The 12,890-nt window shown below is 38.7% G+C and overlaps 1 protein-coding gene across 1 annotated transcript; it reads right to left on the bottom strand.

The window, feature by feature from the left end:
- Positions 1-4,258: 4,258 nt before the first annotated feature.
- Positions 4,259-6,351, bottom strand: LOC135222671 (paraneoplastic antigen Ma6E-like). The gene is made up of 2 exons (XM_064260823.1): positions 6,241-6,351; positions 4,259-5,240 (listed from the first exon to the last, which is right to left on the bottom strand). The coding sequence occupies exons 1-2, from the start codon at positions 6,250-6,252 to the stop codon at positions 4,371-4,373; spliced, it is 882 nt and encodes a 293-aa protein (XP_064116893.1). The 5' UTR covers positions 6,253-6,351; the 3' UTR covers positions 4,259-4,370.
- Positions 6,352-12,890: the final 6,539 nt, after the last annotated feature.

Below are 12,890 nucleotides of genomic sequence, written 5' to 3'. Positions count from 1 at the left end.
GCTCAGCTCACGGCCACTTCAGTTTATTAGACTCCAATCATTTTCTATTCATACTTATGTCATATCTGTGGAGCAGATGTCCTTAACATCCTTAGTATCTAGATTCGTTTACCTCCTCCTGTAACTCTTCTTTTATTTAACAGCTTTTGCAAAGCTGCAGTTGTCTTTCTTCTCTTAACAATTTCGTCGTATCTTTCTTCACCAATTATTATCTTCACAATCAATTTTGTTATGTAACCTTCACTCTCTTTAGCCACCACCTAAGCTGTCTCTGACCCATATAGTTGTGACGTATGATGGCTTATAACCAGAAGCTAGCAAATCCATATCTAATTTCTTGATTTTGGAAATGTGAATACACTGTATCTCAAAACATAATACACTGTTGTTTTAGAATAGTAAAACTTGATAGGCTGGTAATAGAAAGAAAAAAGTTAATACATGTTCGTGACAGTGATAAGACACGAAAGAAACTATGTAGTTCTAATATCAATCAGCCTCTCCCTTTTCTTCCAGCTACTTTTAAAGATCATAAAGCTATCCAAATCATCGACCATTATTATTATTATTATTATTATTATTAAAGATAAAGCAGGAATTCATATGAAGCAAACTCCGTAGGTAAACCAACTTGACGACAAACTTGGTAACAATTTGAACATCTCACCAGCTTTTGTCTTGTATTCTCCATACTCCCCTACTTTGTTGTTTTCATAAAATCATTAACTATTTCACATCTTCCCTTTTTATTATTCTCCAACTTTCAGGTATCTGATCCTGCCTCTATGTAATCGCTCTCGATTCCAACTCTTCGTCTGATTAAGCGACCACGGATGTATGTTTAAGTATATCTTAGTTTAACTAGACCACCGAGCTGATCAACAGCTCTCCTAGGGCTGGCCCGAAGGACTAAGATTTTCTTTTACGTGGCTAGGAACCAATTGGTTACTTAGCAACGGGACTTACAGCTTACTGTGCGATGCGAACCACATCGAGAGATGAATTTCTATCACCAGAAATAAGTTCCTCTGATTTCGCGTTGGCAGAGCGGGGAATCGAACCCGGACCCTAAGATCGGTAGTCGAGCACGTAACCGACACGTCCAACGAGGAAGTACGGATGTATGGTACACCATTACCATAATGTAAGAGTGAAATTCACGCGAAGTAATGCATTTAGCAATCTTTGTACTGTTTCCTGACATTGCGGCCTGAATATACAAAAGCGACACTGGCACCAAGTCAACATTTGTCGTAAGTAATATAAATAAATATTCAAAATTATAAATCCTAAATTAACTTCTTCACGAGGTATTGATGGCAAATGCGATATGCATTCATTCTGTATTCTATAGAAATAAGCATTCAGGGTGCATAAATCCCTGTGATTGTTTACACTTTTGTGTGTTATTAGTATTGGCTCCATTAGAAAAATCACATATTCTGGAGAGAGAGAGAGAGAGAGAGAGAGAGAGAGAGAGAGAGAGAGAGAGAGAGACTTTAAACTAAGAAAGCAATGGTTCTCAATTACTTTGTACAATTAACCCAAATTTTTTAGAACCCTACTCAGAAAAAAGCTCATTAACCCACAGATAGTTTCCATAATGACGTACTTGCTAATGTTCCATAAATAAGACTTTATTCCTCAGAGATTTCTTTACAGAACAATTGAAGGCATTCATTACAATTATACCACTTTAGATAGCATAGTTCATAGTCGAACTGAACTGAATATAGAATTTGGGCCAAAGCCCAAACACTGGGACCAATGAGTTCATCAAAGCCGAAACGGCAATTGACAGTAAAAGGTGTGAAAGGCGTAATAGGAGGAAAACCTCGCAGTTGCACTATGAATCAGTTGTTACGAGAAGGTGAAAACGAAGATGGAAAAAAAAAGAATGTGAAAGGAGGTACAGTAAAAGGAACAAAAGGGGTTGCAGTTGCAAAGATCCATAAGTAATGCCTACATTGCACCGCATGAGGTGCACTGAAGGCCCTACGGGTAGATAGCATAGTTATTGACGATGATCATGCTTTTGAATATCTGAATGCTCGTGTGTTGATAGTTTGTTTATTCTATCATTCAAAGTATTACATGCTGTCAATAACCAGTTGAATGTTAAAATTTCATACCAGCTTGGCAATTGGCAATTGGCGTTTAAAATTTCCTGACTATGTCGTATCTCAAACCTTAGGCTTTCTCATTAGCGACCCGTAACCGCTATGCCAAATTCCACAGTATGAGTTCGAATGAGGGATATTTCTTAGTAATTGTTGATATTGGGTAATGCTGTCAGAATCTTTATTATTTAATGAGTGTTGAGGATTACAGATTTATCCTTATCACCGAATAAAAATTCGTATGATGAATATGAAAAAAATTATATCGATTCACATGAATTTAGATATTTCTATGACCTTCCCACCTCCTGATACAAAACGGAAAACGTGATGATCTTGATAAGACTTACCCTGAAATATCAAAACGCTTAGAACTTCTGTGGGTAATAGCCAAACAAAATGCGGACCACCGAATACTGGAGATACTGGTTATCTAAAATGCAAATCAACTAGGAAATGAAATCGGGAATCAGTCTGAAATACTCGACATTTGACTTTGTAAACCTTGAGACTGATGTGATTATAAGACCAGTGGGTTGGAATAATTACCATTCATGCGTAACAACTCGGGGACGATTATAATCATGGTATGACAGGCAATAGCTTGCAGTGATGGGATGCCCAAATACATGCCAAGAAAGTCTGTGGGTATATATTGCGGAATAATCATTGTTGGTTTAAATAATTTTCTTGGGGTTCAAAAGCGGAGCCGGTGTATAACGATGTCATTTGTCGCAGTTTCTCATTGAAATGAATGACTTATCCTCTTCTGTCTTCAGTTTTCTATATTCCTTTTTGTTCTATGTCTGTCTGTCTGTGTGTCACACGCACGTGTGCGAGGGGTGGAAGCGCCCTGTGCTATATCAATGTCTATAGAACATTGGGCACTATATAGTCATAATATTCGCTTCAACAGCAGCAAAAAGGTCGGGTTCGATTCACGGCAGAGGCAGAACGATTTAAGCACTTTCCGTTAAACAGCATTGTACCAACTTTCAACTCAGAAAATGAATGGCGGGGAAGAGAGTTTTATAGAACCTCAAAAGTCTCTGGAGATAAGGGTATGAGAGGCCTCTCTTTGGGATTACGGTGGAAAAAGGTGAAACAAAAGCATAATGAACTGCTTGACTTTCGCGCTAACCACGACCAGTGATGGTCGATATGGCCATAGCGGGTGTAATAGTAGAAAGAAGGAAACCGGTCCTGTGATAGCTGTAGTCCTTACAGGAAAGTGACAACGAGGTGGCTTATCCGATTAGGGATAATGGTAATACTGTTCATATAATATATATATATATATATATAGATATATAATAGATATATATATATATATATCTATACATATATATAATATATATATATATACATATCTCTATATATATATATAATATATATATAATATTCCTTAATTATATATATATATATATATATTAAGCAACCTGTGTCTTATTAAAATGTTGTTGAGCTTGTCTAAAATACAAAATACTTCTTCTTTAAGGGGGCTTGCAATTATTTGATAAACAATCGTGTTTTTAGTATTTGGTGTATGCCAATGTATCTCGGCTTTACTTCTTCATGGGATTAGAGTGAACGTCCTTGCCTGAACCGTCATCACCGTTGATAGCCATTTCAATATCTATCTATCTTTTTTAACCACCTATCTACATGCATGCATACATACGCACATACATTCCTTTATACATTATACATTACAATTGAGGAAAGAACAGTATTCTATCTAGAGATCAATATAAATAACGCAATTTTGAATAAAGCTTGGAACATGTGTCACTAACTATCAATGCGACCTTTCCTCGATACTAAAATTGTTTAAATCTTAATCTAAAGATAATATCTATAATATTCTAAATAGAAAACGAAAATATAAAAAGACTTACCACCAGTTCTCGTTAAATGAGACCACGATAGTTTTCTATCAACTTATATATATATATATATATATATATATATATATATATATATATATATATAATATATATATATTACCATTTTATTAGTCAAATAGATGGTTACTATCTGCGTATATCTAAGACCAGGTTTTATTACAGAAACGCTCTTTGCGTTTCCTCGAGATACTAAACCAGAAAAGTACCACAGTAGGTTAAATCACACGCTAATAAATAGAATAAGTATAATAATACTTTGGTCGTTCATAAAATTATAGGACACATTTTCGATATATATAAAATATAATATAAGACTCAACATTACGCATCACAGTCCTCCCTCTTATGCTGCACCAGCTTCAGCTTCACCGGCTTCACCAGCTTCACCAGCTTCACCAGCTTCACCAGCTTCACCAGCTTCACCGGCTTCACCGGCTTCACCGGCTTCACCAGCTTCACCGGCTTCACCAGCTTCACCGGCTTCGCCAGCTTCACCGGCTTCACCAGCTTCACCAGCTTCGCCGGCTTCGGCGGCCTCACCTGCTTCAGCTTCGGCATTGCCAGCAGCCTCACCGGCTTCACCAGCCTCAGCTTCAGCTCCGGTGGCGTCAGCAGCAACTTTCTCTCCTGGGACGTGGACGCGGTTTCCGAGGGCGCTCATGACGGCGGCGAAGTGAGCCTTCTTGGCAGCGATCACGGCGGGATCGTCGCCGGGGAAGATGAAGTTGGCGAACTGAGGGTCGACGGCGTTGGCGGAGGCGTCGACAGCAACTGCAGCAGCAGCTTCACCAGCAGAGGCAGAAGCTTGAGCTTGTTCAGCGCCAGAACCAGCAGCAGCAGCAGCTTCAGCGGTGAGAGAAACTTCAGCAGCAGCAGCGGTTTCACCAGCAGGGGCAGTTTCTGCAGCGGAAGTCTGAGCATCAGCAGAAACGGAAGCAGCATCAGCAGAGGATGACGAAGAAGAAGAATCAGCGGAAACAGCTGAGGCAGCATCGGTGGCGGCGACAGCAGCAGTTGGTTCTACGGCAGCGCTACCACCAGCCTGGAAGCCTGGGAAGCCACCAGCCTGAATTTGCTGGAGGAGAGGAGCGATGCTTTGCTGGAGAGCTGCGAGTTGCTCTTGTGATGGTTGTCCTGCCTGGCCGTCTGTACCGGGCACCAGAAAGACGAACTGGGGCCGTGCGCAGCACATGGCTGCCAAGCTTAGAAGCACCTGGAATTGGGGAACACGTCAGATGAAAGAAAGTGCCTGGAACAAAGTTTCATGAGAGAAAAAAATCCCCGATCGAAGTTTTAAACAGAATCGAAAGAGAAACAAAACATTTAGCTGAAACCGTTAAGTAACGAATTTTATAAATTCGTGCGAATAATGTAATAATTTAAGGAGACTTTATCAGGAGCAATACATTGCAAAAAGAATGTTTTAGATTATACCATACTTCCAAAATATGCATTGTAACTGAAATGTGTTACAGGAAAGAATCAGATACCAATTTCTGAGTATTGCAATTAAATTTCACGCAATACCAGTCTTGTCTGTTATGAGTAAGTTTGATTATTGAAGAACTACATTTTTAAGAAAGACTGCACAAATAGAATATGCAAGAACCAGCCAGGTGAAAGCTGTACCATGAACATCTATTATGATAACAATCTTGCGCAACAAAGTGATTGACATACACAATTTTCGAAATAATGTTTGAAAATGGAATACTGTAAAGTGATTGACATACAAAATTTTCGAAATATGTTTAAAAATTGAATACTATAAAGTGATTGACATCGGTACAAAATTTTCAATACAATGTTTGAAAATGGAGTACCGTAACCATTCAATAAATGAAAACGAGACGAGAGAGAGAGAGAGAGAGAGAGAGAGAGAGTATATATGAGCTTAATTTGGTTATTTGATTACTGAAGTAACTAATAAGTAATCCCAAGTGCATGCCACAACACTCGTTCATCGACAATTCACTAAGCAATTTTCTAGATTTGAGCTTTGTCCAAGACACTTCTCACAAGAAGAGGACATGCCAGGGTACCGTCCAGCTTTTCACTTCAATCTGGGCATTTCAGCAGCAGCGATAGAGGGTATACAATAGCAGCAGGACGAACTGCACCAGTAGAAGAAGTAACAGCAGTAGTAGTAATAGTAGTTGTAGCAGTAGTAGCAGCAGTAATAGTAGTAGTAGTGGGTATCAGTATCTCCTTACCAAGTATTTCATTTTGTTGTTCTGTCTTCACCTGTCTGGGAGGAACTGTGCCTCCTGACGATCCCTCCAACACTTATATAGGTCATAATCTCAACTCCACGGTCACGCTCGCACGCACGCACGCATGAACATACGTCCCACTTGCATTACTAAGAGGGGGGTTTACTCGAATCAAGGGAGGCGGTGAGCGGGGAGGGAGGAGGATGGGAGGGGGGAGAGAGGATGGATTACGAAGTGTCCTCTACTCTTTCAGGAATGCCCTTCGGAGGCTAAGAATGAAGACAGTGCAAAGCCACCCCTCCCCCCCCCCTTCCCCATTCCCCAAACGTTTTTTATGTCGCAATTTTTTGTAGCATTTTTTTTTTAAGTCACCTTCCTTCGAAACATTCCATAACCCATAACTCAGAAACAGATGTGGAGGCGGTTACTAAACATTTCGGGTGACGTGGGCAAGAAAATTCTGCGTTTTCCGTCTGTATTTAGTGCCGGATAAATTTCGTCTATTGCATAAGTATGAAAACATTGTCTTTGTTTGTTATGAGGTCAGGGCTACTTTATATTTACATTTACCAACGGACTGGAGTCCATTTCATATCTGAGACAATTTCCTAAAAGGGTGATTATTGCACTGCTCGTAAAAAGTTTGTTATCATACAAACACACAAACACACACACACACACACACACACTATATTATGTATATATTATATATACAACACACACATACACCACACACGTTCGTTTGCATATGTATATGCTGATATAAGCATGTATGCATATTCAGCATTCAACAGCAAGCTTAAAAAATCTTCCATTCTTGATATAATAGTTTCCCTTTGTTTTTCGGATTAAAAAATATTTATGTAAAAAGTGAAGAGCAAATGGTCAAGTTCTTATAAAGATTCGGAGGTCGATGCCAAGCCTATTTTACTCCGTTTCAAACCTTGCCATACTTAGGACAAGGCCCCGTGCTGGCATAAGCCCGGCCCGGTACAAAACAACCGCTAACCGTCTACTAAATATGAATGAAATGGTTTTAGGGACAAATACGAATCATGCAACATCATTCTCAAACGAACAGTTTTGTATGTCCTCTGGTTCTTATCTGTCCTAAAACATTTACTCATTGAAAAAGGAGCAGGAAGTGTTCCAGTAACCTGGAAGGAGTGACATTACATTTCATGTATAGTGTGACAAAGCAACACCCACAAGGAAGGCAGTAGCACGTATAAAAAAAAAAGAAAGAAATAAAAAAAAAAACAACATCCCCAGCACAAAATGGCTACTCTCCTTTTCTCTCTCCAGTCAGTCAGATATCGATAAAGTTCTTCACAGGGAAAACCAAAAGCTGACTCCTACAACAAATAAAAAAAAAAAACAAGAAAAAAAAAAGAATGAGAAGGTGGTGGAGGAGGAAGAGTTAAAAGGGACGACGCCGATATTTGAAGGCCGCACGCAACAGCGTACCTCAACCAGTCTCTCTCTCTCTCTCTCTCTCCCAACTCTTTCGACTGTAGGCTTGACCTTTTAGTTTCATTGAGATCTTTTTAGGGAGGGGAGGCTATGGGCTTTCAGGGATGGGGTTAATGGGGTGGGGGTTGGAAGGGGTTGGGCACCAGGGGCATCAAGGTGGGGCATCGGAGCCGAGAGGTTAGAGTTGAGCGCAAATGTCAGAGACGAAGCGGCTGCTGCAGGTCAGTTGAAGAACCGTCTCTCTGTGGAAGGCGCGTCTGGTCTGCTGTGCTGCCTTGCTTGCTTGCGTGCACGCGGGCACACAGGCGACGGTTTCTTACATCCCTTTGGGATGCTGGAGTGTTAATTGCATTAGGGATAGTTTCTTGTAGGTCCGCTTAAGGTGTTATCTGTCGCCTGGAAATCCGGTTTCTTGTAGGCCTAATGGAGACACTCGATCCCACTTTTCTTAAAGGTCTGCTTTTGATCCTGGATATCTGCTTCTAGAGACGGTCGTTCTTGGAATGCTGGATCTCGGCTTCCAGGGATAATTGATCATTGTTTCTTATAGCTGTGTGTGAGCTGCTCGACCTTTGTTTCCAGGGATGCAAGCGGTTCGAGCAGCCAGGCATTGCAGAGGGCACTGGGCACTTCTGCAAGCAAAGGTTTCAAGTGCGTCGTTAGAAATTCGAATGTTTTTATTTCTCGAGATCTGGACGGCAATTCTCCATTACTACATAACGTATGAATGACGCAATCATAAACGGAATGAATGAATGTTATAATATTCTCTCTCTCTCTCTCTCTCTCTCTCTCTCTCTCTCTCTCTCTCTCTGTGCTTCATTCTTCAAATAAGGTTCTTTATATGTACTAATATTTCAAAACAATGACCATCAACCATCTACTCAATAAATACTATGAAATACAATGAATGGTTCTGCAATTGAATAAAGAGGGTGGTTAACGAGTTCATTGTGGCTTAATACAAGAGTATCATAAATTGTGCGTAAAATTATTAGCACACAAATATATATATATATATATATATTATGTATATGTATATATATATATATATATATATATATATAATATATATATATATATTATATATGTGTGTGTGTGTGTGTGTGTGTATGTGTGTGTATCTTCCCATGGCCGACTTGAGAGCCGAATAGTAAGAGTACTTGTCACTGAAGTGGGGGTTAGCTGCCGTAGGTAGACTGAATGCGTCAAATGGGTATACACCACTTTGGCGTATACCCACCCGCTTGTATATCTCTGTAGATTTAATAATAATAATAATAATAATAATAATAATAATAATAATAATAAAAGAGAAATAATTGATAAGTATCAAGACCTGAAAATAGAAATGAGAAGGATATGGGAATATGCCAGTGGAAGTTGCACCCATAATCATAGGAACAACGAGGCACGATCCCAAGATCCCTGAAAAGTAACCTGGAGAAACTAGATGCTGAAGTAGCTCCAGAAATCATGCAGAAGAATGTGCTACTAGAAAAAGCGCACACCAGTAAGAAAAGTGACAGACTCCGTGAGGAAGAAGGATGCAAACCGGAACACCACACTATAAAAACCACTCAGTCGAATCGGATGGCAGTAGAAATGTACGCAATAAAAATCACAGAGTACAAAATAAATTAGCAATCTGACAAGGAAACTGAACATCTACACCTACAATAATAATTCTTATAATGATAAAATACGTCTTGAACTTTCAGTGGCATCCTTGGAATTAGCCGTAGTACTATAATAATAATAATAATAATAATAATAATAATAATAATAATAATAATAATAATAATAACAACGGTACTGGCATTTGTAAACTAAAGGGACAATAACAGTTCTGGAAGCTATAAATAAGAAATAAATAATCTAGTATTTCAAATACAAGACATGGGTATGTCCACAATAAATTTCTTAGTAAGTGGCGTCCTTGCCTTTCACTCGATGAGTCCTGGGTTCGATCCCAGCGCAAGGTAGAATTTATGTCTATTGTACACGTGATTGTGGTAAAAAAAAAGAAAATAATGAAAAGTAGTAGTGGTGATGGAGCTCGCATTTTGCCAAATCTCCTTTACTTGTAAAATATGTTGCTGTCATTCCTTCTCCTGAGGATTTGGTTGGATATATATCTAATTGATGATAGTAGTCATTTTGGCCAAACGGTTTTCTGTGAATAGTGGCGATGTGTGTTTCTTAATGTACGCTCTAGCAATAGGGAAAGACATCTTGCAATCTGGCTGTCAAATGCACAATCCTTACTTTGGCTCTTTCCGATGTTAGCTATACTATATATCTACATCTCTCTCTCTCTCACTCTAATATATACATACATATATCATATATATATATATATATATATATATATAGTATATATATATATATATATATATATATATATATGTTGTGTGTGTGCGCGTGCGTGTGTGTGTGTGTGCGTGTGACAGCGAATGGAGTGTGAAATCGTTGATGCTTGCAGATGACACTGTAGATTTGCAAATAATAAGTCATATTGCTGAAACCAGCAAATAAAGTATGAAAGGATTTACAACCGAAGAAAGTTCAGCACAAATGTGAGTAAGGATAAGTTCAGGGAGTATCAACAGAAAGCAGGGAGATGGAGCAATAAATAATAGCAGCCTGAACGGTGGAGGAATGAGAGCGATTGATTTGTAGAAGAATTGGAAGTCAAAAGAGGAGAGTTGTTGGTTTAAGTTTCATATTGAAGACAGGTTTGTCTCTCCTTCATGAAAGTGAGGATGGTGAATGTGAATGGAAATTAACAAGTAATAAATGCGTCGAAGTTTCTTCAGCGGAATCGAGTTTTCTATGCAGCTTATAATAGATGCTGCATGAACCTCTCAGCCACGGCCCGGTAGTGACCATTGTTGAGGGCACCTATAGCGGTGACAGATGCACGATCATGGCTAACTTTTATCTTAAATAAAATAAAAACTACCGAGGCTAGAGGGCTGCAATTTTGTACGTTTGAAGGGTGGATGATCAACATGCTAATTTGCAGCCCTCTAGCCTGGGTAGTTTTTAAGATCTGAGGGCGGACAGAAAAAGTGTGGATTGACCGTATAGCAATATCCATAGTTTTCTTTTACAGAAAACTAAAAGGAGTAAAACTGATGAGAGGAACTGCTTTCGTGACACATGCATGAAGTATATTAATTAATAAATGTTAGCCAAGGAAGGTGGACACGAAGACATGCAAGGAGGTGGATAGATAACGTGAAGACGTATAGAAAAGTAATAGCCTTAAAATTATCGAAATGCATCAAATTTAAACGGCCAATTAGCACACTGCGTGTAAGGGGTTCATCGCACTATTGACAAGCCTTCATCGTTAGTGTAAGAAGAGGCATTTCCTTTCACGCTCCTTACTAACGAAACAAAAATTCACAAGTATATGCTAATGAATTTCACAAAAATATATATATATATGTATATATATATATATATATATATATATATATATATATATATATATATATATATATATATATATATATAGTACAAAAAACTATTTATCACTCAGCATAAATTCAATCATTTTCATTCAAAATGGAAATGAGAGAGAGAGAGAGAGAGAGAGAGAGAGAGAGAGAGAGAGAAAGTCATTAGCGGCTAGGGTCTAGGAGCAACTAAGGTCCTAAACTAGTAATTTGTGGCCACGAAATACAGGTGGCAAGGTCGTAGCCACTCCCTCGACACCTTTAAGAGGGTGTTTCGTTGATTGGCTGATTCATCTGGCATAGTGACTGACACTTAGAGCATCATAAGGGGCACATCTTACGGTCTGGAAACGATTTTGAGTGATAACCTATACATGAGTGATGCTGCAGTGCCTATCAACCATGAAAATAGTTTCTCTCTCTCTCTCTCTCTCTCTCACACACACATACACAAATACATTCATTCTTTCTCTGTCTGACAACAGTTTTATTTACACATTAAGATTTGATTTATTATTTTACGCACTTATTTACCTTCATTTACGATTATTTATCGAAGAAATTTTTTCTACCTATTGTTTTCGTTTTTTATTATTTTAAACTTGTTGGTAACGTATCTAATCTTCTGATTGTTCTACAACGAATTGCATAATTCATGAATAACATTTATTGAACACATAATCTTCATTTCCAACTAATCTATTTGTTGATTTGGCGTTGACATGCAACTTAAAAAAAACCCCTTAAGTTTGAATTTACACTCCACCTCTCTCTCTCTCTCTCTTCTCTCTTTCTCTCTCTCTCTCTCCATTTACCTGTTATATGTAGTTGAGTAACAGTAAGCTAGTATTCATGATATAATCATTTTACTCTTCACATTTCATTTCATATTACCCTATAAACCTTTTTTTCCTTCCGAGGCGACACCTTTTTTTTCCCCGCTACCTAGAGCAACTAACCTAGCTGTCGATATTATAAAGCACAGTTAGCCAATGAAATGGAAGCGCAAAAAAGCAAGAAGAAGAGAACTGTTTCCATAAAAAGACGGGTGACATTAAGTCAGTTGTGGTATGGCACAGTTTATCAAGGACATTGCCTAGAAAAATACTTCTCTTTGTTGAGCTTTTGATACTGGTTATAAAAAATAAAGCAATGACCACTCGGTGGAGACAGTTACCATAATACAGTTGCAAGGCGTATGGTGTCTCCTGCTTGCTGAAGCCGATATCCTTCTCAGAAAAAGTTGAGTACTGAGCTGAAAGGGACCTTAGCATTTAGCGATGTTATTTTGCTCTTGTGGTCGTGTGCAGCGTTAGTCCCTAGAGTTAAGTCCCTTGAGTCATATACAAGTCCAGTGACCTACAACTAGTCGCCAGAAATCCTCGAAAGAGAGTTATTACAAAGTCCAGTGACCTTGAGTTGGTCCTAGGTAGTCTCCTAAAGTGAGTCAATTCAAAGGCCAGTATATTCGATTAGCTTCTAGCAGTTGGTCAACATAGTCCTGTAATCTAGAGTTATTCCTTATCGTGAGGTGAAATAATAAGTCTTAAAAGTCAACCAAGACAGTCGTTGAAGAAGTTAGAGAAGTGATTATAGCAAAGACTGGTTGTGGTGCCGGTACCTTTAGGTCGATCTTTTAGAGTAAGTATTCTTGGAGAGAGGGAAAGAGCCATAGTACAATTTTATTCAAAATGATTTAATGCTTTTCTG

The sequence above is a fragment of the Macrobrachium nipponense genome, chromosome 8 (assembly GCF_015104395.2).
Source record: "Macrobrachium nipponense isolate FS-2020 chromosome 8, ASM1510439v2, whole genome shotgun sequence".
Lineage (NCBI taxonomy): Eukaryota > Metazoa > Arthropoda > Malacostraca > Decapoda > Palaemonidae > Macrobrachium > Macrobrachium nipponense.
Note: the sequence above shows the minus strand (reverse complement) of the source record. Positions and strands in the feature narration are given on the sequence as shown.